This window comes from Aphidius gifuensis, linkage group LG1 (assembly GCF_014905175.1).
Source record: "Aphidius gifuensis isolate YNYX2018 linkage group LG1, ASM1490517v1, whole genome shotgun sequence".
Taxonomy (NCBI): Eukaryota; Metazoa; Arthropoda; class Insecta; order Hymenoptera; family Braconidae; genus Aphidius; species Aphidius gifuensis.
The window spans coordinates 5,392,255-5,413,517 of NC_057788.1; the positions used below are offsets into that span (position 1 = coordinate 5,392,255).

The 21,263-nt window shown below is 24.4% G+C and overlaps 4 protein-coding genes across 5 annotated transcripts; 1 reads left to right on the plus strand and 3 right to left on the minus strand.

Moving 5' to 3' along the window:
• Positions 1-2,326: 2,326 nt before the first annotated feature.
• LOC122861166 (protein AF-9) lies at positions 2,327-6,537 on the minus strand. Its single transcript, XM_044165373.1, has 3 exons — positions 5,822-6,537; positions 5,604-5,748; positions 2,327-5,452 (listed from the first exon to the last, which is right to left on the minus strand). Exons 2-3 carry the CDS (start codon positions 5,740-5,742, stop codon positions 3,156-3,158), a joined length of 2,436 nt encoding a protein of 811 aa, XP_044021308.1. The 5' UTR covers positions 5,743-5,748; positions 5,822-6,537; the 3' UTR covers positions 2,327-3,155.
• Positions 6,538-6,966: 429 nt separating this feature from the next.
• LOC122861167 lies at positions 6,967-11,612 on the minus strand. The gene is made up of 13 exons (XM_044165374.1): positions 11,397-11,612; positions 10,934-11,093; positions 10,443-10,607; positions 10,148-10,303; positions 9,910-10,011; positions 9,619-9,780; positions 9,352-9,443; positions 8,969-9,092; positions 8,481-8,642; positions 8,156-8,311; positions 7,924-8,025; positions 7,628-7,789; positions 6,967-7,471 (listed from the first exon to the last, which is right to left on the minus strand). Exons 1-13 carry the CDS (start codon positions 11,566-11,568, stop codon positions 7,363-7,365), a joined length of 1,824 nt encoding a protein of 607 aa, XP_044021309.1. The 5' UTR covers positions 11,569-11,612; the 3' UTR covers positions 6,967-7,362.
• A 547-nt stretch (positions 11,613-12,159) lies between these two features.
• On the plus strand, positions 12,160-16,458 carry LOC122861169 (casein kinase II subunit alpha). 2 transcript variants are annotated; one of them, XM_044165377.1, is made up of 9 exons: positions 12,160-12,377; positions 12,692-12,789; positions 13,197-13,440; positions 13,546-13,657; positions 13,724-13,936; positions 14,030-14,224; positions 14,318-14,669; positions 14,760-14,853; positions 14,937-16,458. In XM_044165377.1, the coding sequence occupies exons 3-8, from the start codon at positions 13,346-13,348 to the stop codon at positions 14,843-14,845; spliced, it is 1,053 nt and encodes a 350-aa protein (XP_044021312.1). In that variant the 5' UTR covers positions 12,160-12,377; positions 12,692-12,789; positions 13,197-13,345; the 3' UTR covers positions 14,846-14,853; positions 14,937-16,458. The 2 variants fall into 2 exon arrangements, with proteins under 2 accessions (XP_044021312.1, XP_044021311.1); XM_044165376.1 differs by lacking the exon at positions 12,692-12,789 and having other exon boundaries at positions 12,186-12,377.
• Positions 16,459-17,095: 637 nt separating this feature from the next.
• Positions 17,096-21,141, minus strand: LOC122861168 (hypoxia up-regulated protein 1). The gene is made up of 4 exons (XM_044165375.1): positions 20,635-21,141; positions 19,202-20,559; positions 18,883-19,118; positions 17,096-18,790 (listed from the first exon to the last, which is right to left on the minus strand). Exons 1-4 carry the CDS (start codon positions 20,767-20,769, stop codon positions 17,634-17,636), a joined length of 2,886 nt encoding a protein of 961 aa, XP_044021310.1. The 5' UTR covers positions 20,770-21,141; the 3' UTR covers positions 17,096-17,633.
• Between the last annotated feature and the right edge of the window lie 122 nt (positions 21,142-21,263).

The following is a 21,263-nucleotide window of genomic DNA, read 5'->3' on the forward strand; positions in this document are numbered from 1 at the left end:
AATTTTTTATTTTTAACACTCGATAGTAATCATGTTAATTAACGAACGATAAATGATATTGAAGTGAACAAAAGAACCTTCGATATTCATAGTCAAATGAGGTGATGCATTAATTGATGCTCAATCAAGGAGAAGTTCTGAATATCTGATAGCTGTCAAATTTTATAAATGTTCATAATTATTAATTGGACACCTGTGTCGTTGATGATAAATGTTTTTATTTTTATATTTAAATATTTACATTTTGTAAAATATGATTGTATGAATTCTTGTTATTAATTAAGTCAAGGCATGCAATATTTTTAAATATTATGAAATCCAATTTATCTATCTAGACATAATCTCTGTATTTAAAATTAAAAATAAACAATTTTATATACAAAAAGTTCATGGTCATGAATTATGCTAAGTTGGCCTTATAACTTGAACGAATGATTTTAATCACTTGCAAAAAAAAAAAAAGAAGTAAATAAATGAAATTGTTAAAAATAACATTTAACAACAATCAACTTGGCATATCTAAAATTTATTTTACCATTCAAGCAATTTAGAATTTTCAATTCCAGGTAAAATTATATTTACCTTGATTTTTTATTTGTAAAAAATTTTTTGAGGTCAAGGTAAATTTATTTCAGCAAATTTACAACTAAAACCTAATTAAAATTTATCGTCTACATTAATTTTCGTTAACTTCAAAGTTTAGAAAAAAAAAAAAAACAAAAATTACAACTTAAAATTTAATAAAACAAGTCAATTAAAAATTAAAAAAAAAAAAAATTAAATTAATAATAAACTGAATAATGGATAATTTAATTTGAAAAATAACACATCATTATTTTCACTGTTTAAATAAAAATAATAGTAATATTGATTAAAGTTTTTGGCTGTGATTAGCATTGTAATAGAAACTGATTCACTGGAAAGTTGAATATTCAGTAGGATGAAGAATGCGGTTAAAATATCAGAGTCCAAGGGATAATAGTCAATTGCATGACGACAGAATAGTGTAGAGAAACAAACTTTAACTGCGGTAAAGTCACATGAAAAGCCCCAGTTTGTCGTATTGTTCTACATTCTGACCGCCTGATTGCACATAGTAGCAAAACTGAGGTAAAAATAACAAAACAAAATAAATAAAACGTCCTTTCACATTGAGTTTAATGAAAAAGAAAAATAAAAAAAAAAAACAAGATAAGAATTGTTTGTTGTATATTTGCAAATAAAAAAATCATCAAGATTTTTACTGTTGAAAACATTTTTCCAGCTTTTTACTTGTGCTTTGTCATGTTGATATTATTTGTTTATTGTGTTTTTTTTTTTTTAATTCTTTGAGCATTGCGTATGAGTCGTTGGTCGGTTAGTGATAAACAATACATAGTCACTTTATGTGATGATATAATTTCTGTACTTTAGTGGCAATAAATCCTTTGAAAATTGTTAATACGTTTATCAATTGTTTGGTCACTTTCATGTTTATGAGTTTACTTGTTATGTGTATACACTAATTTATTATTTATGATTTAACAGTATAAATTTTTATACCTCAAATCGTAAAAGGTTTTTTTAATTTTTAAATTTTTACTCTTAAATTTACGATTGTACCTTTTTTTTTAACACTTGATTTCAAAATTATAATTTTATTTTTGCTTAAAATTTAAGTATAATGTTGTTGATAATTAATTAATTCAATTTTTTTTTTTTTTGTTCATTTATATTTTTATTTTTATATAACAAAACATTTTTACGTTAGGTACTGTTACATACATGTGAAATGTAACTTGATTTTCATTCATCACAATTCATACATTATACAATTTTAATTATTTTTTTTTCCATTTAATTTTTTCAGTAATTAACTTAATTTTTTATAAAATTTAATTTTTATAGTGTTTGATTAACAAAGAAAAAAATACAGATATTAGTATTACATACATATTATTTTTTTTTAATATATAAAAATTTAACTTTCCAAAATTATAATTTGGAAGGAGAAAAAGAAACTCAACACATTTATTATGACTTCAATGAGACTAACAAATAAACAAACAGCAAATGATAAAAAGAAAATAAATTATTCATCACTTTCGCACAAAAGTACAATTTCTCAGATGTGAAAATTTATATTCTCGAAAAATATCATTTAGTAACATTACAAAATTGATTATACATATATATTTATAATTTTTTTTCGAAATTTTATTACTATATTTTAATTTTAATTTAATTTTATAATTTTATCATTATTTTTTTTGGCTAATTTATTCATTTAAAAAAAGTAATCATTAATATTTATTTATTTAAATGTAATTTTATGAATTAGCTCAAATTTATTTACTTTCAGTATAATTTTTATTTTTGAAATAAAATAACTGAATATGTTTTACGAAAAAATAAATATTAAAATCATACCCCAACATTATCGAAGACGAGTATAATGTTATTGAATTAATTGGTGAACTATTTGGCAATGTTGTCAGCAATGATGAGGGTTTAATGACAATTTAATTTTTTTAAACTACTTTCAGTTTGGCGCAATGTAATCTAGTGGTTTTTTTTAAAAAATCATTTACATTTTTCAATTGAATCTACTTATAAACTAAAAGAATTTTATTATAAATACAATATGTTCTTGGCTCGGTAAACAAGTAAAATAATCACCGATGAAAAAGAAAAAAAATATATATATCAATATATATCTGGTATGAATTCAATTATTACCCAGGTAAAGCTCGATTGAGTTGGTATTTACAAATTATCAAAATTAATTACAAATTTTCTGATTATTTTTTTCTCATAATAATATCAATTTAAATTGAGTTTTTTTTTTTTTAATTGTGATGTTCAAAATTAATTGCATATAATAAAAATTAAATAAGTTATTAACAAAGACAAAAAAAAAAAAAAATAAATAAATATTCCAAGTAAAATATAATTTAATCATAATTGATTATTGAATTATTAAATTAAATAAATTTTCAATGTAAATAATAATAATTATTTAAAACCGTTTAATTTTGTAAACAATTAATTTAAACTTTTGATAAAACGAATCAATTGTTGTATATAAAGAAAAGAAAAGAAAAAAAAAACTAGTCTCTGTAATTAATTGCAAGAGATTAGTAAGTGAGTTAGTAATTTTAATTATTATCAATTTGTCAAGAAGCAGAAAAGAATTGCTGCAAACGTTGTACAGTTCTACGATCAAGTGCACAAAGATCAAAATCAAATGTTTTTCTTGTTATTTCATATTGACCAGTTGCAGCAATAACTTGTACAACTCTTTGTAGTTCATCATTATCCTGTAGTGTCATAATTTTTTGTTGTAATTCTTTTAATTGTGATACATAATCATCAGAAAATACAAGTGGTTCATCATTTTCTGAACCAACAAGCATATTATTTGTTGAATCAGGTGCAATTTGTTCAGGTTCAGTCTCAAAGTTTTGTTTAATTGTTGATTCAATTGTTTCATTTTCTTTAACATTATTATATGTTGCATTACGTTCAACAGTTACTGGTGATTGACTTGATGATACTGGTTCTAATGGTGGTGAAAAACCAATATCTTTATGACGTTTTACTGGTATTTCTTCATCACCTTTACTATCACAACGTCGTTTTCTTTTTTTATTTTCACGTTCTTCATTTTTTGATAATTTATTTTTATCTTTTTTTATTTTATCATTTTTATCTTTTTTTGATTGTGATGCACTTGGTGATAATGGTCTTGATAAACGTGAATCTGTTCTTGGTAATTTTGTTAATTCTTTATCTATTATTTTATTATTAATTAATGTTTTTTGTTCATTTTGTTGTTCATCATCACCTGAATTTGGTGAATCACTTGTATCATTATCTTGTACATCAGTAATTTGTGTTGTTAATGTTGTAGATGATGATGATGTTTGTGATATTGATTGTTGTGATGATCCTAATGATATTTGTGATGTATCTTTTGTATGTGATATTTTTAGTTTATCTTTTTTTTCACGTTTTTCACGATCTTTACTTTCATCTCTTTTTTCTTTTTTATCTTTTTTTCTATGTTTATGTTTTTGACGATCTTTTTCAATTTTAATATCTGTTTTTGTTTTATCAATTGTCATTTCAATTTTATCTGTACGTATTTTAATATTTTGTTTATCATTATCTTTTAATTGTTTTGGTGATTTTTTATCATCTTTTGTTGTTTTTATTTCTAATGTTTTTTCTTTATCTAATTTTTCATGTTTATCAGATTTTTCTGTTATTTTTTTATCAATTGATTTTGATTCTTTTAATTTATCACGTTCTTTATCACGATTTTTTTCTCGTCTATCAGAATCTTTATCATCTTTATGTTTTTTCTTTTTTTTGCTATCATTTTTTAATTCATCAGATGATATTTTTGAATTTTCTTTAATTTTATCTTTATCCTTTTCTCTATCTGATGAAGATTTTTTATGTTCTTTTTCACGTATTTTTGGTGATACAGATTTTCGAATATTAGCTGAATCATGAGGACTTAATTGTTGTTTTTTTTGTACTGGTAGTGATGGTGGTGGTAATGATGATGGTGGTATTGTTAATGTTGTTGTTGCTGATGCTGTTGTTGATATTGATGATAATGATGATGCAGTTGCTGCTGCTGCTGCAGCTGCAGCTGATGATGAAGATGAAGAAGATGATGAGGATGATGATGATGATAATGATGATGAAGGTAATGATTGTGGTAGCGGTGGTGGTAAAGCCGGTGATGATGGCCTTTTTGTACTTGGTGATTGATAATTATTTTTAGACACTGGACTTGGTGGTCTTTTACTTTTTTCTTTTGATCTATCTTTATCTTTATGTGAGTCTTTGTCTTTTTTATCTTTTCTTTCATCATTTGTTCTATTTTTTTTACTATCTTTGTGTGGGCTATGTTTTGATTTACTTGATTTATCAATTTTATCTGATTTATCTGATTTATCAGGTGATATTTTATGATGATTTGATTTATCAATTGTTGGTTTTTTATTTTCTGGTGATACTTTTGTACTTTTAATTGGTATAACACCAAATAAATCAGCAAATTCACTACGTGGTTCAATTGGACGATGAGATTTTTTACCTTCACTTCCACTTAATTTTGGTTTACCCACCATTGGTACTGATGTTTTTGACTCACTTTTATCGTGACTCTCTTCTGAATTTTGTACTTGTATACCACCACCTTTAAGTAATTTTTTTCTAAAATCATCAGCTGGATTTGAAAATATTTCTGAATGTCTTATAGAATTTGTTATCGTTGGTCCACCATGTTGTAATGTTAAATCATATTGTATTTCAATTACTTTTGGCTCATTTTTATTTTTCAAGTAAATTGTTATGGGAATAACAAAACCTGCATAACCAGATTCTTTGACAATATAAGGAGGTTCCTTAAAAAGTCGTTTTGGCTTTGGAAATGTCTCATGAAGATTGAAGACCACTGAAAAAAATAAATAAATATAAAAATAATCAAAAAAACCAAATGAATAAATAATAAATTTATCATGAAAATGTTTGTACAAGTTAATTAAGATAAAAAAATTAATTTATATTAAATCAATAAGATTAAGATTAAAAAATATTTAATATACCTTTTTCAATGTACTGACTTATGTCAGCACCATCAACACCACGTACAAAAACTTCCCAATCATGAGTATATCCTTCTGGTGTTGTTCTAACACGTAACGACGATGTATGACCACATTCCAGAGTAACACGAATGGCCATCCTTTCCTAAAAATAAATAATTTTCTTCAATCATCATTCGTTGATCATTAATGCTATAAAATATTTTAACAATACTCACACAAATGAGTATCAATTATTATCGTTGAAGATGTTAAACAATGAAGGATTTTGTTGACTTGATTTATTAATTATTAATGCATATAAACACATAAACTTATTAACTTCACGTGTCATTTCAATTTATTTATATTAATTAATAATAATTTAATTCAATTACTCCAAAAAAAAAAAACACCATTACTCCAATTGCTATATGTATATTTTTATTTTTTTTTTAATAAAAACTTCATTGAAAGTCAAATTAAAATCGTCATTTATTTGTGTCTTCTTGTATCTTATTCTACTTTTTTTTTTTTTCTACGATTATCTATCTTTATCTGCCTGTATGTCTTTTTCACTCACTTTTTTTTTCTGTGATTTAAATATACACCATTATTTTTTTATAGATGCATGTATATATATGATAAAATAAATATGTTTATTATTTATTTATTATTATCAGTTGTAATGTTTTATTTATAAATTAACTGTCTCATCAGTGTGTCAACTTTATAACAGAGACAAAACTATAGCAAATTATTTATGTAAATAACTAGTAGTTATATTCGTTTATAAATTAATACGTATGTTGATATGGCTACCTTTACACGAAATGTCCAACTTACATACATACACAAAAGTTTACATTTTATTTAGTATATAAATATATGTACCTATATATAAAATTTATGTCAGGCTAGGTATATGAATCTCTGTGTGTGTGCAACCACCATGACTGCGCGGCGCGCGCCAATCAAAGACAATGACCATTTTTTTTTTTTTATTAATCTTCAATGACATATACCTATTTTTTTGACAACAGCTATTTATAAATAAATATTTCAAGATCAATGACTCTTTTTTTTTTTTTTTTTTTATTCTAATAATTACCATTGCATGAATTATGAATTAATATTGAAAAAAAAAAAAAAAAATTTATAGGGACAATATAAAACCTGATAAAACAGAAAAAACACATGTTCCTAGATGATATAATTCGCTGACCAATAAGCACGAACTTTTGCAAACTTTCTGTTGAAATGAGAAATATACAATATTACACATGATGTAGTTTAAAACTTGGTACAATTTTAAAAGAAACGTAAAGCTTCTGATAATAATTTTGATATGATAATCAAAAAAAAAAATGTACCACTTGAATTATCGATTAATAAAATTTATTCTTGAAAATTACAATTGGAGATAATTTCATGACATTTATTAAATGCTATCATAATGTAAGTGAAAGTCGCAAAATTATTGATTTTTCCAAACATCTAAAGTTATTCATTTTTACTATCATATTTTAAATATAAGCAAGAATTCAATTTTGTATATTTTTGATAGAAATAATCATTAATCGATTATAGTAGTTGAAAATAATTATGACAACAAATAAAATAATACGACAATTGTTTCATTATAATTTAATTATAATAATACTTATAATGAAATCAAATAATAATTATTTTAACAAAGAAAAATAAAATATTAATAAATATATAAATATATGTATGTATATAAGTATATTAATCATTTATTCAAAGAAAATAAAAAATACTAATTAATTTCTGGACCATGAAAATTTTTTAAACGAGGGCAAACAAGAATACTTGGTATTTCACCATTTACGTCAATTTTAATGTAGACTTTTTGTTTCATCATTATACTGTAAAAAAATATAATATTATTAATGATGGTTTTTTTATGAATAGTTTATTAGAGAACTTTTTCATTCATTTTAGTGATAATTAAAAAATATATTAATTAATAATATGAATAATAAATGAAAAGGTTTAAAAATATTGATTAATATTCAATTTACCTTCCATTACTGGAGTACTTTGGTTGAATCAATAGATCACCGCTCTTAAGTGCGATTTCAAATATCCCTATTTGTGATGTTTTTTTTATTTCATGGCTCGAAAAAATTTCAGGTAATTTTTCCTCGTAAGCATCAATATCAATTGTGTGAAAGACAGTAAAACTGAAAAAAAAATAATATTTGTCATCAAAAGTTCATTAGAGAAATAAATAAATAATAAATCTTCAATAAGTCAATTTTTATTCTTTAATAAAATTAACATTAATATTACGATAATTTAATAATATTTGACTTACGTATCATCACTATCTTTTATTTTTATAATTTGTTGATTTTCAAGTGACACAGACATTGGAAAATGTAGTTTCATTTTTTCAGAACCATCTGGAGCATCAGTTCTAAATAAATAATCAAAACTCATAATGGGTTATTTTTTTTTACTTAATAATAAAAACATTAATAACAAATACATTATAATTAAATAATTTTAAAAACTAATTTAAAATAATTGATTAACATTTAACTTACTCGTTAAAGCTCGACTGCATTGGGTCTGATGTTATTTTAACGGGCGAAATTGCAACATTAAAATCAAGTTCTCGTGGAGTGTGTACACCACTATTCTTTGCAATTTTAAGTGGGCTTATGTGAGCTTTAACATCAACTACGTGTTTCAAAATAAAACTGTGAATTAAAAATAATGATATTAATAATAATGTATATTCGTCATCGATAATAGTTTATAAGAGATATTAATAATGAATCAAAAATTATGATTGGTCAATTTTTTTACTTGAAAAAATAATAATTAATATATTCAATTATCAAAAAATCGTTTTAAAATTCAACTTACAATTTATTATGATTGTAGCGTAATACTAATGAATCACCAGGAAGTGATGCATTCCACCATTTACCTACTTTAAACGCCATTTCTTTTTCATGAGTTACATTGCTTCTAGGATTAATTGATTTTCCATTGAGTTCAGTGCGGAATATAGAAGGAAAAATACATCTGTAAAATAATAAATATAACAATGATATATATATATATATATTGTTTCATTTACAGTTTAATAGCGATATACGCAAATAAAGTAACAATACTTATAATAGGTCAATTTTTTGTCAGGGTGCTTAACATCTAGTAATTTTCATTACGTGTGTTATTTTTTTTTAACATTTTGATGTATTCTTTATAATTATTTAATTATAAATATAAATTTTATCATGGGACAAAAATTTAAAGGTGAAAAGTTGTCATAATTTTGTCACTCGATGTTAAGCACCTGGCCTTGATAATAAATAATTTCGAAAATTATTGATTAATATTCTACTTACTTTTCTTCTATTTCTTGTGCAAATAATGATGTTAGACTACTTCCAAGTGATACCTTAAAATCACTAATATCCGATGTTTTTATTTCTTCCTTAAATATTGATAATATTTTGTTTCCAGCAGCCCCTATGGTTGTCCAAAAATTAGTTGATTTTTCGTTAGCTTACAAAAATAATAAATAAAAACAATTTAAATACATGAATTGAAAAAATATTTGAATTAATGGCCAATCAAAGACAATGACCATTTTTTTTTAACAAAAATTTAATTAAAAAAAATAAAATATTAATATATATATATATATATATATATAAATTTTATTTTTATATATATAGGAATAATAATCATATATTTAAAGAGAAAAAATACTAATTAATTTTCGGACCATGAAATTTTTTCAAACGAGGGCAAACAAGAATACTTGGTATTTCACTATCTACGTCAATTTTAATGTAGACTTCTTGTTTAACCATTATACTGTAAAAAAATATAATATTATTAATGATGGTTTTTTTTTATGAACAGTTTATTAGAGAACTTTTTCATTTATTTTAGTGATAAATTATTATCACTGATAATTAAAAAATATATTAATAAATAATTTGAATAATAAATGAAAAGGTTCAAAAATATTGATTAATATTCAATTTACCTTTTGTTCCTGGAGTACTTTGGTTGGATCAATAGATCACCGCTCTCAAGTGCGATTTCAAGTATACCAATACCTGGTACTATATATTTTTTTCTATTCGCAAGAAATTCAGGCAAATTTTTGTCGAAAGCTTCAATATCAATTGTGTGATAGACAGTGAAACTGAAAAAAAAATAATATTCGTCATCAAAAGTTCATAAGAGATATAAATAAATAATAAATGTTTAATAAGTCAATTTTTATCCCTTAATAGAACATTAATTTACGGTAATTGAATAATATTTGACTTACGTATCATCACTATCTTTTATTTTTATAATTTGTTGATTTTCCAGTGACACAGACATTGGAAAATGTAGTTTCATTTTTTCAGAACCATCTGGAGCATCAGTTCTAAATAAATAATCAAAACTCATAATGGGTTATTTTTTCTTACTTAATAATAAAAACATTAATAACAAATACATTAATTAAATAATTTTAAAAAACAAAAAACTAATTTAAAATAATTGATAAACATTTAACTTACTCGTTAAAGCCCGACTGCATTGGGTCTGATGTTATTTTAACGGGCGAAATTGCAATATCATAATCAAGTTTTCGTGGAGTGTGTACACCACCATTCTTTGCAATTTTAAGTGGGCTTATGTGAGCTTTAACGTCAACTACGTGTTTTAAAATAAAACTGTAAAATGAAAATAATAATATTAATAATAATGTATATTTGAATGAATCAAAAATTATGATTGGTCAATTTTTTTTACTTGAAAAAATAATAATAAATATATTCAATTATCACAAAATTGTTTAAAAATTCAACTTACATTTTATCATGATTCAACAGGTGTAATACTAATGAATCACTAAAAAGTGATGCATTCCACCATTTACCTACTTTAAACGACCTTTTTTTTTTATGAGTTACATTGCTTCTAGGATTAATTGATTTTCCATTGAGTTCAGTGCGGAATATAGACGGAAAAATACATCTGTAAAATAATAAATATAACAATGATATATATATATTTTTTTATTTACTACAGTTTAATAATAGCGATATACCGAAATAAAGTATCAATACTTATAATAGGTCAATTTTTGTCAGGGTGCTTAACATTTAGTAATTTTCGATTACGTGTGTTTTTTTTTGTCAACATTTTGATGTATTCTTTATAATTATTTAATTAAAAATATAAATTTTATCATGGGACAAAAATTTAAAGGTGAAAAGTTGTCATAATTTTGTCACTCAATGTTAAGCACCTGGCTTTAATAATAAATAATTTCGAAAATTATTGATCAACATTTCGCTTACTTTTCCTCTATTTCTTGTGAGAATAATGATGCTCTACTACTACCAAGTGTTACCTCAAAATCACTAATATTTGATGTTTTTATTTCTTTTCCAAATATTGCTAATATTTTCTTTTTTGCAGCCCGTATGGTTGTCCAAAAATTAGTTGATATTTCGTTAGCTTTAAAAAAATGATAAATATTAACAATTTAAAATATTTGAATTAAATATAAAATAATACTTGTTGTTATTATTTTTGTTTTTCTATCATTTATAGGAATTTATGAAAATGGCAATTGATTGGTAGTTGGTACCAATTCTGTCAATTTAGAGTGGACATAAGGGGTGAACAGGTGTGAATGTGTGTAAAATTTACCCAACTATGTATATAAAATTCACTCTAAATCACATTTTATGTCCACTCTATATTGTTATTGTACTTTTTTTCAATAATTGAATTTTAAAAAAATATATTAATCGTTACTTTGAGTATTTTGTAATTTTTCCGAGTCAGTATTGTTGAGATTATTTGGTTGAAAGATTGAATGATTTAAACGATTAGGTGTGAGCATCATGGATTGTCGATATGTTGAATTATTTGTAGTATATTTTGCTGTGCCAACAAGACGTAATGTCATTCTTGAAATTGCACTCATTTTTTTTATTTTTTTTTTTTTTTTAACACGAATTTTTTAACAGTTATCAATACTAATTGTTTTAAGATATAAATTTTTTCAATCAACTTTATTAAATATATGGTTAGTTTCTCACCACGTGAGAAAAACAGTATGTTAGTATGTACATTGTACAGTATTATTTACGGAAGCCGGGTAGGGACATTGAGTACGTTGTACGTATCAGTACGTATCTCAACGTATCTATTTACGTGTCTCGTACTCTCGTACGCACAAATAGAAAAAATGACTGAAAATGACCTTTTTTTTATTAATCTTCAAATGCAGTTCAATGACAGCAGCTATTTATAAATAAATATTTCAAGATCAATGACTCTTTTTGTTTTTCTATTCTAATAATTAGCATTCTATGAATTATGAATTAATATTAAAAAAAAAAAATTTAATGAAAAAAAAATAAAAAAGAAAAACACATGTTCCTAGATGATATAATTCGCTGACCAATAAGCACAATCTTTCTGTTGAAACGAGAAGCATGATTGGTTATTGTAAAAATTTATAAGAGAAAATAATGAAGTTTAATGTATATTGGATGAAATGTATTTAGTTGAGAAAAACTTGGGGTTTGTTTTCATAAATATGTGGCGGTTCACCGGCTTCCATCTTGGATTGTGTTCGTTTTGAGAAGCCGGGTGCTCGCAAATAATTCGAGTTACGTGGGCATCGGGCGTTATTATAATTCATCAACAATTTAATCGATTTATTATTCATATATATCATAATTAAAATATAAATATTTTACATCAACATAGGTGTAAGATATTGTTTAGGTAAGAATTAAAATTTTGGAAAAAAAAGATTAGAAAAAAAAAAATTAAAAAAAAAAAACAATTTTTGTGGTTACTGTTCTCAACATAAATGTGAAAAAACATGTTAATGTGTAGACTTATTCTTTGATGTGGGTGTAGTCGTGCCAATGAGACACCAATACTGTAATACCGTTTTTTTTTTTTCTTTCTCTTTTTTTTTTTTCTATAAATTTTTTTTTTTCGTGCCCTTGTTTATTGCATTGATTGAAAAACAACGTTCATGATGAGACTAATCAAATAATTTTTATATTTTTTAATTTTCATTTATTTTGTAGATTATTACTGGATTATTGTTGGTGCTACTTGATACTTTCTTGAGAAAAAAAAAAAAAAAAAAAAAAAAAAGAAACTTGGCTAGATCTTTCATGATCAGGTTAGAATTTTTTTTTTTTTTTATGACCAACGATATTTTATACATGTTTGTCAAACAACCTTGGCTGTTGTTGAAAATATAATTTTTTTATAATATATTAATTGTTTTATAAAATCCCACTACTATGCTCAAGTCAACATTAACAAAATTTTATCAAATTTAATTTACATTTATCAATTTTTTTGAGTACTAAAATCAAAAGTAAACTCATAAATTGTTGGAGTAAAAATGCAAAAAATTGCTTGATAATATTGATATATTTTTTTGTGTTTATTAACATGTTATTCTCATGTTTTTTTTTTTTTTTTTTGTTATTTTGAGTTTTGTAATTTAATCAGGCATAACGACAAACACCCCACTTACACCTGTATGTGAAAATAATATTTGATAAATTTTAATATTTTCAGAATTTATAAATCATCTCCATGTTAATCATCGGGTGATTGGATATGCTCATTTATACAATCAAAAGTTTCCAGTGATTTGTAGAAAAAAATTGATAAATTGTTTATTAAATAATAATAACAATTATAGTACTGAAATAACTGATATAAATATGGCATTACCAAGCAGAGCACGCGTTTATGCCGACGTAAATTCACATAAACCAAGAGATTATTGGGATTATGAGTCTTATGTAGTGGATTGGGGGTAAGTATTTAATTATTATTATGTTTTTGTTATTACTCAAAATTATAATATGTATTTTTATTTGATAAATTAATGTTTTTTTTGTTTAAATTCATTTATTATTAGACAACAAGATGACTACCAATTAGTAAGGAAATTGGGACGAGGTAAATACAGTGAAGTTTTTGAAGCAATCAATGTTACAAATAATGAAAAATGTGTTGTTAAAATACTCAAGGTAAATTATCTTAACTTTTGATCAAATTTAAAACAAAAAACAATAATTTATTATTTATTATTTTAGCCAGTAAAAAAGAAGAAAATAAAACGTGAAATAAAAATTTTGGAAAATCTCAGAGGTGGAACCAATATTATTACATTGCAAGCTGTTGTTAAAGATCCAGTATCACGAACACCAGCATTGATTTTTGAACATGTTAATAACACAGATTTCAAACAGCTATATCAAACTTTAACAGATTATGATATTAGATATTATCTTTATGAATTATTGAAGGTATGTTAATTTTTATAAAAGTTTTTTATTGTTAAAATTGGCTTATTTATATTTAATTGGATAATATTATGTTGATATTTTAATTGTTATCAGGCTTTGGACTACTGCCACAGCATGGGTATTATGCACAGAGATGTGAAGCCTCACAATGTCATGATTGACCATGAAAATCGTAAATTACGTTTGATTGACTGGGGCTTAGCTGAATTTTATCATCCAGGCCAAGAATATAATGTTCGTGTTGCATCAAGATATTTCAAAGGTCCTGAATTGCTTGTTGACTATCAGGTTTGTTGATAAACAAAAAAATAAATTTATAATAAATTAAATTAGTGTTGACTTGAATTGTTATTATATATTTGTTTATTTTTGAATTAACAGATGTATGATTATTCATTGGACATGTGGTCATTGGGTTGCATGCTTGCAAGTATGATATTTAGAAAAGAACCATTTTTCCATGGTCATGATAATTATGATCAATTGGTGAGAATTGCAAAGGTATTGGGAACTGAAGAATTATTTGAATACCTTGATAAATATCATATTGAACTTGATCCAAGATTTGGTGATATATTGGGACGTCATTCACGTAAACGTTGGGAACGTTTTGTACACTCGGAAAATCAACATCTTGTTTCACCAGAAAGTCTTGATTTTCTTGACAAGCTATTGCGCTATGACCATTATGAAAGATTAACTGCACGAGAAGCTATGGATCATCCATACTTTTGTAAGTTGTTTTATATTTATTTAATATTTTAAATGAAACATCTAAAATATTTTAAATGTGATGATAAATAATTTTATTTATTTTTCATAGATCCAATAGTGAAAGACCAAGGTCGAATGGCAATGGTATCTTCATCACCTACTCCAATGGCAGGCTCAATGCCTGTTGGTGAGTAGCAACTCAAGTAAGATTTTTATTTTATAATTTTACAATTACCAATAATGGTATTTCATTGTAATTTATATTTTTATTAATTTGATATTTAAGGTGCCCATAGCGAGGCAGTGAACTTGTCACTAGCTTCTGGATCGGTTGGCCAAAAATAAGCAAGTGGAGTAGCAGCCGGCATGGGCCTCTTAGATGAACATTATTCAATTAAGCCGATACCAGAGCTCTCATTAATTCAATATTAGTCAAAGACAAAATAAAATTATTAAAATAAATCAACAAACACACATTAAATATAAAAAAAAAAAAAAATCATAATAACTTACGATATTATATTTAAAAAACCAACATCAACAGTATAAACTACATAAACAAGACTACATTGGACATCATCATTATCATCTTTTTTTTTTTTTACCAGTACACTACGTATACAATTACATCAATATCATTAAAAAGAAAAAAAAAACAAACAAACAAAAATACTTTTAATCCTAACGGCATTCCGGTTTATAAAATTTCGACGAATACGATCTTTTAATTAAGACTGATGTACAACTTCGTCAATTTATTAATTTTTTTTTTAAAAAAACTTTTTTTTTCTCTTCTCTTTTCGGGCATTTAAAAAATTGTAAGTACTTAGACATTTGGATAATATTTATAAACCTATGTAATTTTAAAGTGTGAAAATATTTAAAAAATTTTATTTTTTTTTTTTTTTCGATATATTTTGTTCTTTTTTCTGGTTAATAGTTTTTTTTTTTTTTTTTTTCCAAAATACTGGGTAAAAAAAGAAAATATCGTGCGAGTTAATTTAACAATCGCGCATTGAAGATTCTATAATTAATTGTCTAGATCGTGAATTTGATACCAATGTTCCTGCATCTGTTGTTTACAATTGATAATAACGCTGTTTTTATTTTCTATACGATTGTAGTTGATAATACAATTTCGTTATTAAGATGTTTCGAGAGTCTACGGAATTATAATATAGTTCTTTATTGTTTAATTATAGTTTTTTTTTTTTTTTTTTAATTTAATTTTTTTTTTTTATACAAACAAAACTAGATGAAGTTTGATGAATTAATTTGCCTGAAAATAAATAATTTAAAATAAAAAAAATATCATATTACAAATAGATTTTAAAACATTTAAATATAATTATAAAATTTACCTGAAATAAAAGATGAGAGTTTTTTTTAAATTAATTATATTGAATTATTTTTCCAACATTTCGTAGTAACAAAATTATTTCATCATATAATGGAATAATTTTTTTAATTTTTTACAACATATAATAAACGAATTGTTAATGAAAAAATAATCAAATTAAAAAAAGGCTTGATTTATAATTTAGGCAGATAAAATTTTATCAAACATCAATGTTGCATTTTAAATAAATTAATTTTGTAAAACTCGAAACATTTTAAGTTGACCAATAAAATCGAACCGAAGCAAGTATGCAAAAATAAATAAATATTTAATTTAGAAATAAAAAACAAATTAAACAATGTAACAGTTAAAAGTATGAGAATGAAGGAGCGAAAGGATACAAAAAATTAAATTAATAAAAAAAAAAAAAATAATAATTTAAAAAATTGCATTCACTTCTATCTGTAAAGTATACACAGAAACCTAGGTAAATTTGGTTTAGCATATATTTAATTATAAATTAATAAAGAAAAAATGAAACAAAAAGAAAATATAAATAAATATAAGTCCTTTACTTATATCTTGACAAAAAAAAATAAAAAAAAATCGCTGAATAAAAAAATATTTGTTATAGCCATTAATTAATTGCCATTAATCAACAATTTTTATTCATGTATTTATGTCCTTATAAAAATTCCAATTCAAACTCATGACGAAAGAAAAAAAAGAAAATACATTAAAAATTGTATTTATTTATTAAATTACAATTTTAAAATATAATATTCAACTAGTTTGCCTCTACTTTCCCTATATCTCAATGCACAATGTTTATTGTTTTTATTTTTTTAAAACTATTTTTTCTTATAATAATAATTTTTTCAGAATTTAAGATTTAAAAAATTACGGAAAACTGTCAAAATTATTTATTGAAATACTGTACATAGCTGAAATAAATTTTGTGCATGAATTTAGGCAAATCCATTAGCATTCATACAATGTCTTTATTATTATTTTATTATTATTATTATTATCAATTATTATAAACTAGTCGATTTTATTTGCGCACAAATGTATCGTGTATTAGAACAATAATCGGTAAGTCTGTATTTTTTTTTTTTTTCTGTTTTTTAAATTTATTTATTACAAAGTGTATAATGAAAAAATTATTAAATTGTCAGGAAGATAAATAAGTTAATAGGCCTGACTTAAAAATAATTTGTAATATTTTACTGGAGAATTTAATAATATTATATCGGTTGGCAATATCTTTAAATAATCATTGAAAATTTTTTGATAAATAATTTACGGAACACTTTTGATATTGCAAACATAAGCCGATGAAAATTTATCACATTTGTGTATTAATTCGAGGCTTATTTAAACCGACCTTTTGATAAATTTAAACTACATAAAGTTTATTAAAATAAAGAAGAAAAAAATACAAAAAAAAAAAAAAAAGAATAAGAAGAGAATTATTGAAAATGTTATAGAATTTTATTTAATGTCTGACCCCGTTGAATAATCAGTTCGATAATAAGTAAATTATCAATTTTATTTATCTCTCAATGTTATAATTAAAAAGCAATTTTGTATTGGGGTAAAAAAAAAAAATATACATTTGATGTGTCCTAAATTTTACGCGTTTTACAGCTCTTCATGTTTTTTTTTTTCATCAATTTTTTCTTCTTTTTTCTTTTCTTCATTCCAGACATTATGTTTTTCATAAGTTTTTTTTCCATCAAATTTTTCATCTTTTTTCTTTTCTGCTTTTAAGTCATTTTGTTTTTCAAATGTTGGTTTAATTTCTTCATCAGAATTTTGTTCTTTTTCTTCAACTGGAATTTCAACATTTTCACTACCTTGACTGGATTCTTCAGGTTCAATAACAGTTTCATTTTTTGTTGTTGTTTCTGTTTTATTTTCTTTAACAGCTTCAACTTTTGGCTTCCAAATTTTTAATTTATTTATCAAGTATTTCATTTCTCTGTCTAACAAAGCCATTTTATTTGCAATATCACGAACTTTATATTTAATTGGTTCATACAATTTTGCTTCACTTGTTGTTTTAAGAACATTATTGTGATAATCAGTTGTTTCATTTATCATTTTTTCTAATGTTTCAATTTCAACTGTGGTAAAAATTCCATCAGCTGCAGTTGCTTTTTTCATGTTACCCAAAAATACTGAAGTAACATTTAACAATGATATCATTCCATTGATAACTTCTGGTCGTTTACGATGTTCATCAACTCTTTCATAAACTGGATTAATTAAATTTTCAATGATTTTTAATTTTTCTTGTAGTGTTTCAGTATTGGCACTGAATCCTTCATCTTCTAGCCACTCTAATGTTTCAGTACATGTCTTTATTATTGTATTAATGTCTTCTTCTGTTGCTGCTGATTTGTATTCATCTTCTTCTTCGAAACGTGTTTTTGTCGTGAAAACAGTTGCTTCCAGTGTATTCAATATTTTTTCTCTTTCAGCTTTTCCACGTTCAAGTTTTTCCATTGTATCAATTTTTTCACGTGATTTTTCAAGATGATCAACAGTCATTGCTTGTGGACCATGTTTTAATTCTGATGCTGGTATTGGATCTTTTAGTGTAACAGTTGTTAATTTTTTTTCAACTTTTTCAGTTTGATTTATTGTTTTTGCTGGTTGTTCAGGTTTTGTTTCATTTGTATCACTAGGTTTTTCATCAGTTGGTTTATCTTTTTGTTCAGTTTCTTCTTTAACTGGTTTTGTATCGTCTTTTTGTTGTTCTTCTGGTTTTTCAAATAAATCAGCATCTTCTAGTCCTAAAAAAACAAAAATAATACCATCAATTAAATGACATTTGTTTTTAATTGTGTTGTAAGGAAAATAATAAAACAAAAAAAAAGTATCTAACCTGAGAATAGCTTGCTTATTGTAGAGCCCAATTTAGACAAAGTACCTTCATCTTTTTCAACAGAAGCTGCTTTTTCAGAAACAAGCTCAACACTAACTAGAGTCAAGATACTACTATCATCCATGGTAAAATGTGCTTTAATTCCTTTATGCTCAGCACCATCTTTTTCATGTTTCTCTAAGACTTGAGCAATATTATTCAATGAAACTGTTGATAACTTTAATGGTCCAAGAGCTCTTTAATAAATAAACAATGATTATAAATTAATATCATTATTATTAATATAATTAATGCAATTTTTATTAGATAAAAAACTTACTTAATTTCATGTTCTGGCAAATGATCCAAATCAGCATATGTTACAATAAAATCAAAATCTCCTTTTCTTTTGTTAAAGGTAATAATTTTTTTTTGTGGATATGCATTCATTTTTCCAAATAATGTTCGTTTAACTTGTTTTGTTTTATCATCTGTTGATTTATCAAATACAATTTGAACTGGAAATATAACAGCATCCTTGGTAATGAATTTTTTAACTTTAAAACCTTGACTTAAATCAGCAGCTTTATATACAGCTCCCATAACAGCAGCTTCATCAGCATTAATATTTTGTGATAAATCAGTACCAACATAATTTTTTAATATTTCTTTAATTTTTGGCATTCTAGTACCACCACCAACAAGAATAACATATGACATTAAATCTAATGTTAAACCAGATGCTTCAATAGCCATTTTAACTGGATTTGTAACTCTTTTTAAAACATCATCAGCTAATTCTTCTAATTGTGTTCTTGTAACAAGAATTTTTAAATCTTTTTCATCAATTAAACCTTCAATTTGTGCCATATGATCAATATTTGCACTTAATACATTTTTAACTCTACCAGCTTCTTTAAATAATTTTGCCATTGAACGTGGATTATTAAATACTGAATTTTTAGTTAATTTTAATTTATCAAATTCTTTAGCAAGATGATGTTGTAATTTAATTTGTATTTCAAGACCACCAAGTGTACGATCATAACCAACACCAAGTATACTAACTTGTGGATGTGTTTCAACATATCCTCTTTCTTTAACTTTAACATTTTGATAACTAACAACAGTTACTTTTGTTGAACTAGCACCCATATCATAAAACATAATATACTGAGCTGTATCATTCATTTCATTACGATGAAATATACCATAATTCAAAGCAACAGCAGTATAATCATTAATTAATTGTAATACACGTAAACCAGCAAGTTCAGCTGATTGTAATATTGCATTACGTTCAATTTGATTTGCATAACCAGGTACTGTTATAACAGCATCTTTAATTTTTTGTCCAGCTGATTCTTCAGCCATTTCTTTGGCTTTTGATAATACTTGAGCAAGTAATTCTTCTGGAGTAAATATTGTATTATCATCAATTTTAAATGCAATTGTATTTCTTTCATTATCAGCAATTATTTCATGATGAGGAAAACGTTTACGATAAATATCAACAATTGGATTGTCAATTGATTTACCAAGAAGATCAACAATATATGATATACCATTTTTTGGAAAACGTACACCTGTCATTTGTGCATCTTCACCAAATAATCTTTCACCATTACGAAATGATAATGTCATTGGTGTTTTTCTTTTTGATTCTTTATTCAATGCAATTTCCATAGGTACACCAGGCTACAAAGAATAAACAATAAAATAACAATTAATGACATATTATTATTTACTTTTTAATGATTTAAAATTACTTACTGAAACAATTGCAACTTTTAACCATTCACTACCAATGTCAACACTCATGACAGCAAGCCCATTAGTAGAGCCAAATAAACACAATAAACTGACCAATATGGTCAGTGAAAATGTCATTATTTTTGTATCCATCATGATGGCTAATATTTTTTCAAGATAAATTTACAATAAACCAATTGAATTATAAACAAAAATTGATAATCAATAAATGAATATATCAATAAATAATTAATAAATTCACAAATTGGTTATCTGCCAAATTTGTAAATAATTCAAGCTCCAATATTCTATTTTTTTTTTTTTTTCTTCTAAATTTTTAACGTTATACAAAATAAAAATAACTGGATTATTTTTTAATAATGACACGTGGCAATAATTATAGCTGGATAAATTGTGACTCTATAATATTCATGATGATAAATAAATTTTAATTGGAGGTTCTAGAAAAGTAAACTATTGAAAATACGTGCCGGCAACATGACACGAATTGTCTTTCACTTTATTTGTGTGTTAGATTTTTTGTCTCTCGTGTGGCAAAATATCATTGGTCATTATTAATATTAATCTCAATGTTAATTGGTCCGCGTTGCCCAATAAAAAACAACTTTTGTATATTTTTCTTGATACTG

What these genes read in the sequence shown, in the direction of transcription:
- LOC122861166 (XM_044165373.1), bottom strand. Translation starts at nt 5,742, where the DNA reads ATGGCCATTCGTGTTACTCTGGAATGTGGTCATACATCGTCGTTACGT. An exon ending in AAGTCAGTACATTGAAAAAG is followed by an intron (nt 5,453 to 5,603) that starts GTATATTAAATA and finishes TATTTTTTTCAG; the next exon opens with TGGTCTTCAATCTTCATGAG.
- LOC122861167 (XM_044165374.1), bottom strand. Translation starts at nt 11,568, where the DNA reads ATGAGTGCAATTTCAAGAATGACATTACGTCTTGTTGGCACAGCAAAA. An exon ending in CTGTTGAATCATGATAAAAT is followed by an intron (nt 10,304 to 10,442) that starts GTAAGTTGAATT and finishes TTCATTTTACAG; the next exon opens with TTTTATTTTAAAACACGTAG. An exon ending in TCGTTTGAAAAAATTTCATG is followed by an intron (nt 9,093 to 9,351) that starts GTCCGAAAATTA and finishes GGACAACCATAG; the next exon opens with GGGCTGCTGGAAACAAAATA.
- LOC122861169 (XM_044165377.1), top strand. Translation starts at nt 13,346, where the DNA reads ATGGCATTACCAAGCAGAGCACGCGTTTATGCCGACGTAAATTCACAT. An exon ending in AATTGCTTGTTGACTATCAG is followed by an intron (nt 14,225 to 14,317) that starts GTTTGTTGATAA and finishes TTGAATTAACAG; the next exon opens with ATGTATGATTATTCATTGGA. An exon ending in TATGGATCATCCATACTTTT is followed by an intron (nt 14,670 to 14,759) that starts GTAAGTTGTTTT and finishes TATTTTTCATAG; the next exon opens with ATCCAATAGTGAAAGACCAA.
- LOC122861168 (XM_044165375.1), bottom strand. Translation starts at nt 20,769, where the DNA reads ATGATGGATACAAAAATAATGACATTTTCACTGACCATATTGGTCAGT. An exon ending in TAAAAGTTGCAATTGTTTCA is followed by an intron (nt 20,560 to 20,634) that starts GTAAGTAATTTT and finishes TATTCTTTGTAG; the next exon opens with CCTGGTGTACCTATGGAAAT. An exon ending in TTGCCAGAACATGAAATTAA is followed by an intron (nt 19,119 to 19,201) that starts GTAAGTTTTTTA and finishes TATTTATTAAAG; the next exon opens with AGCTCTTGGACCATTAAAGT.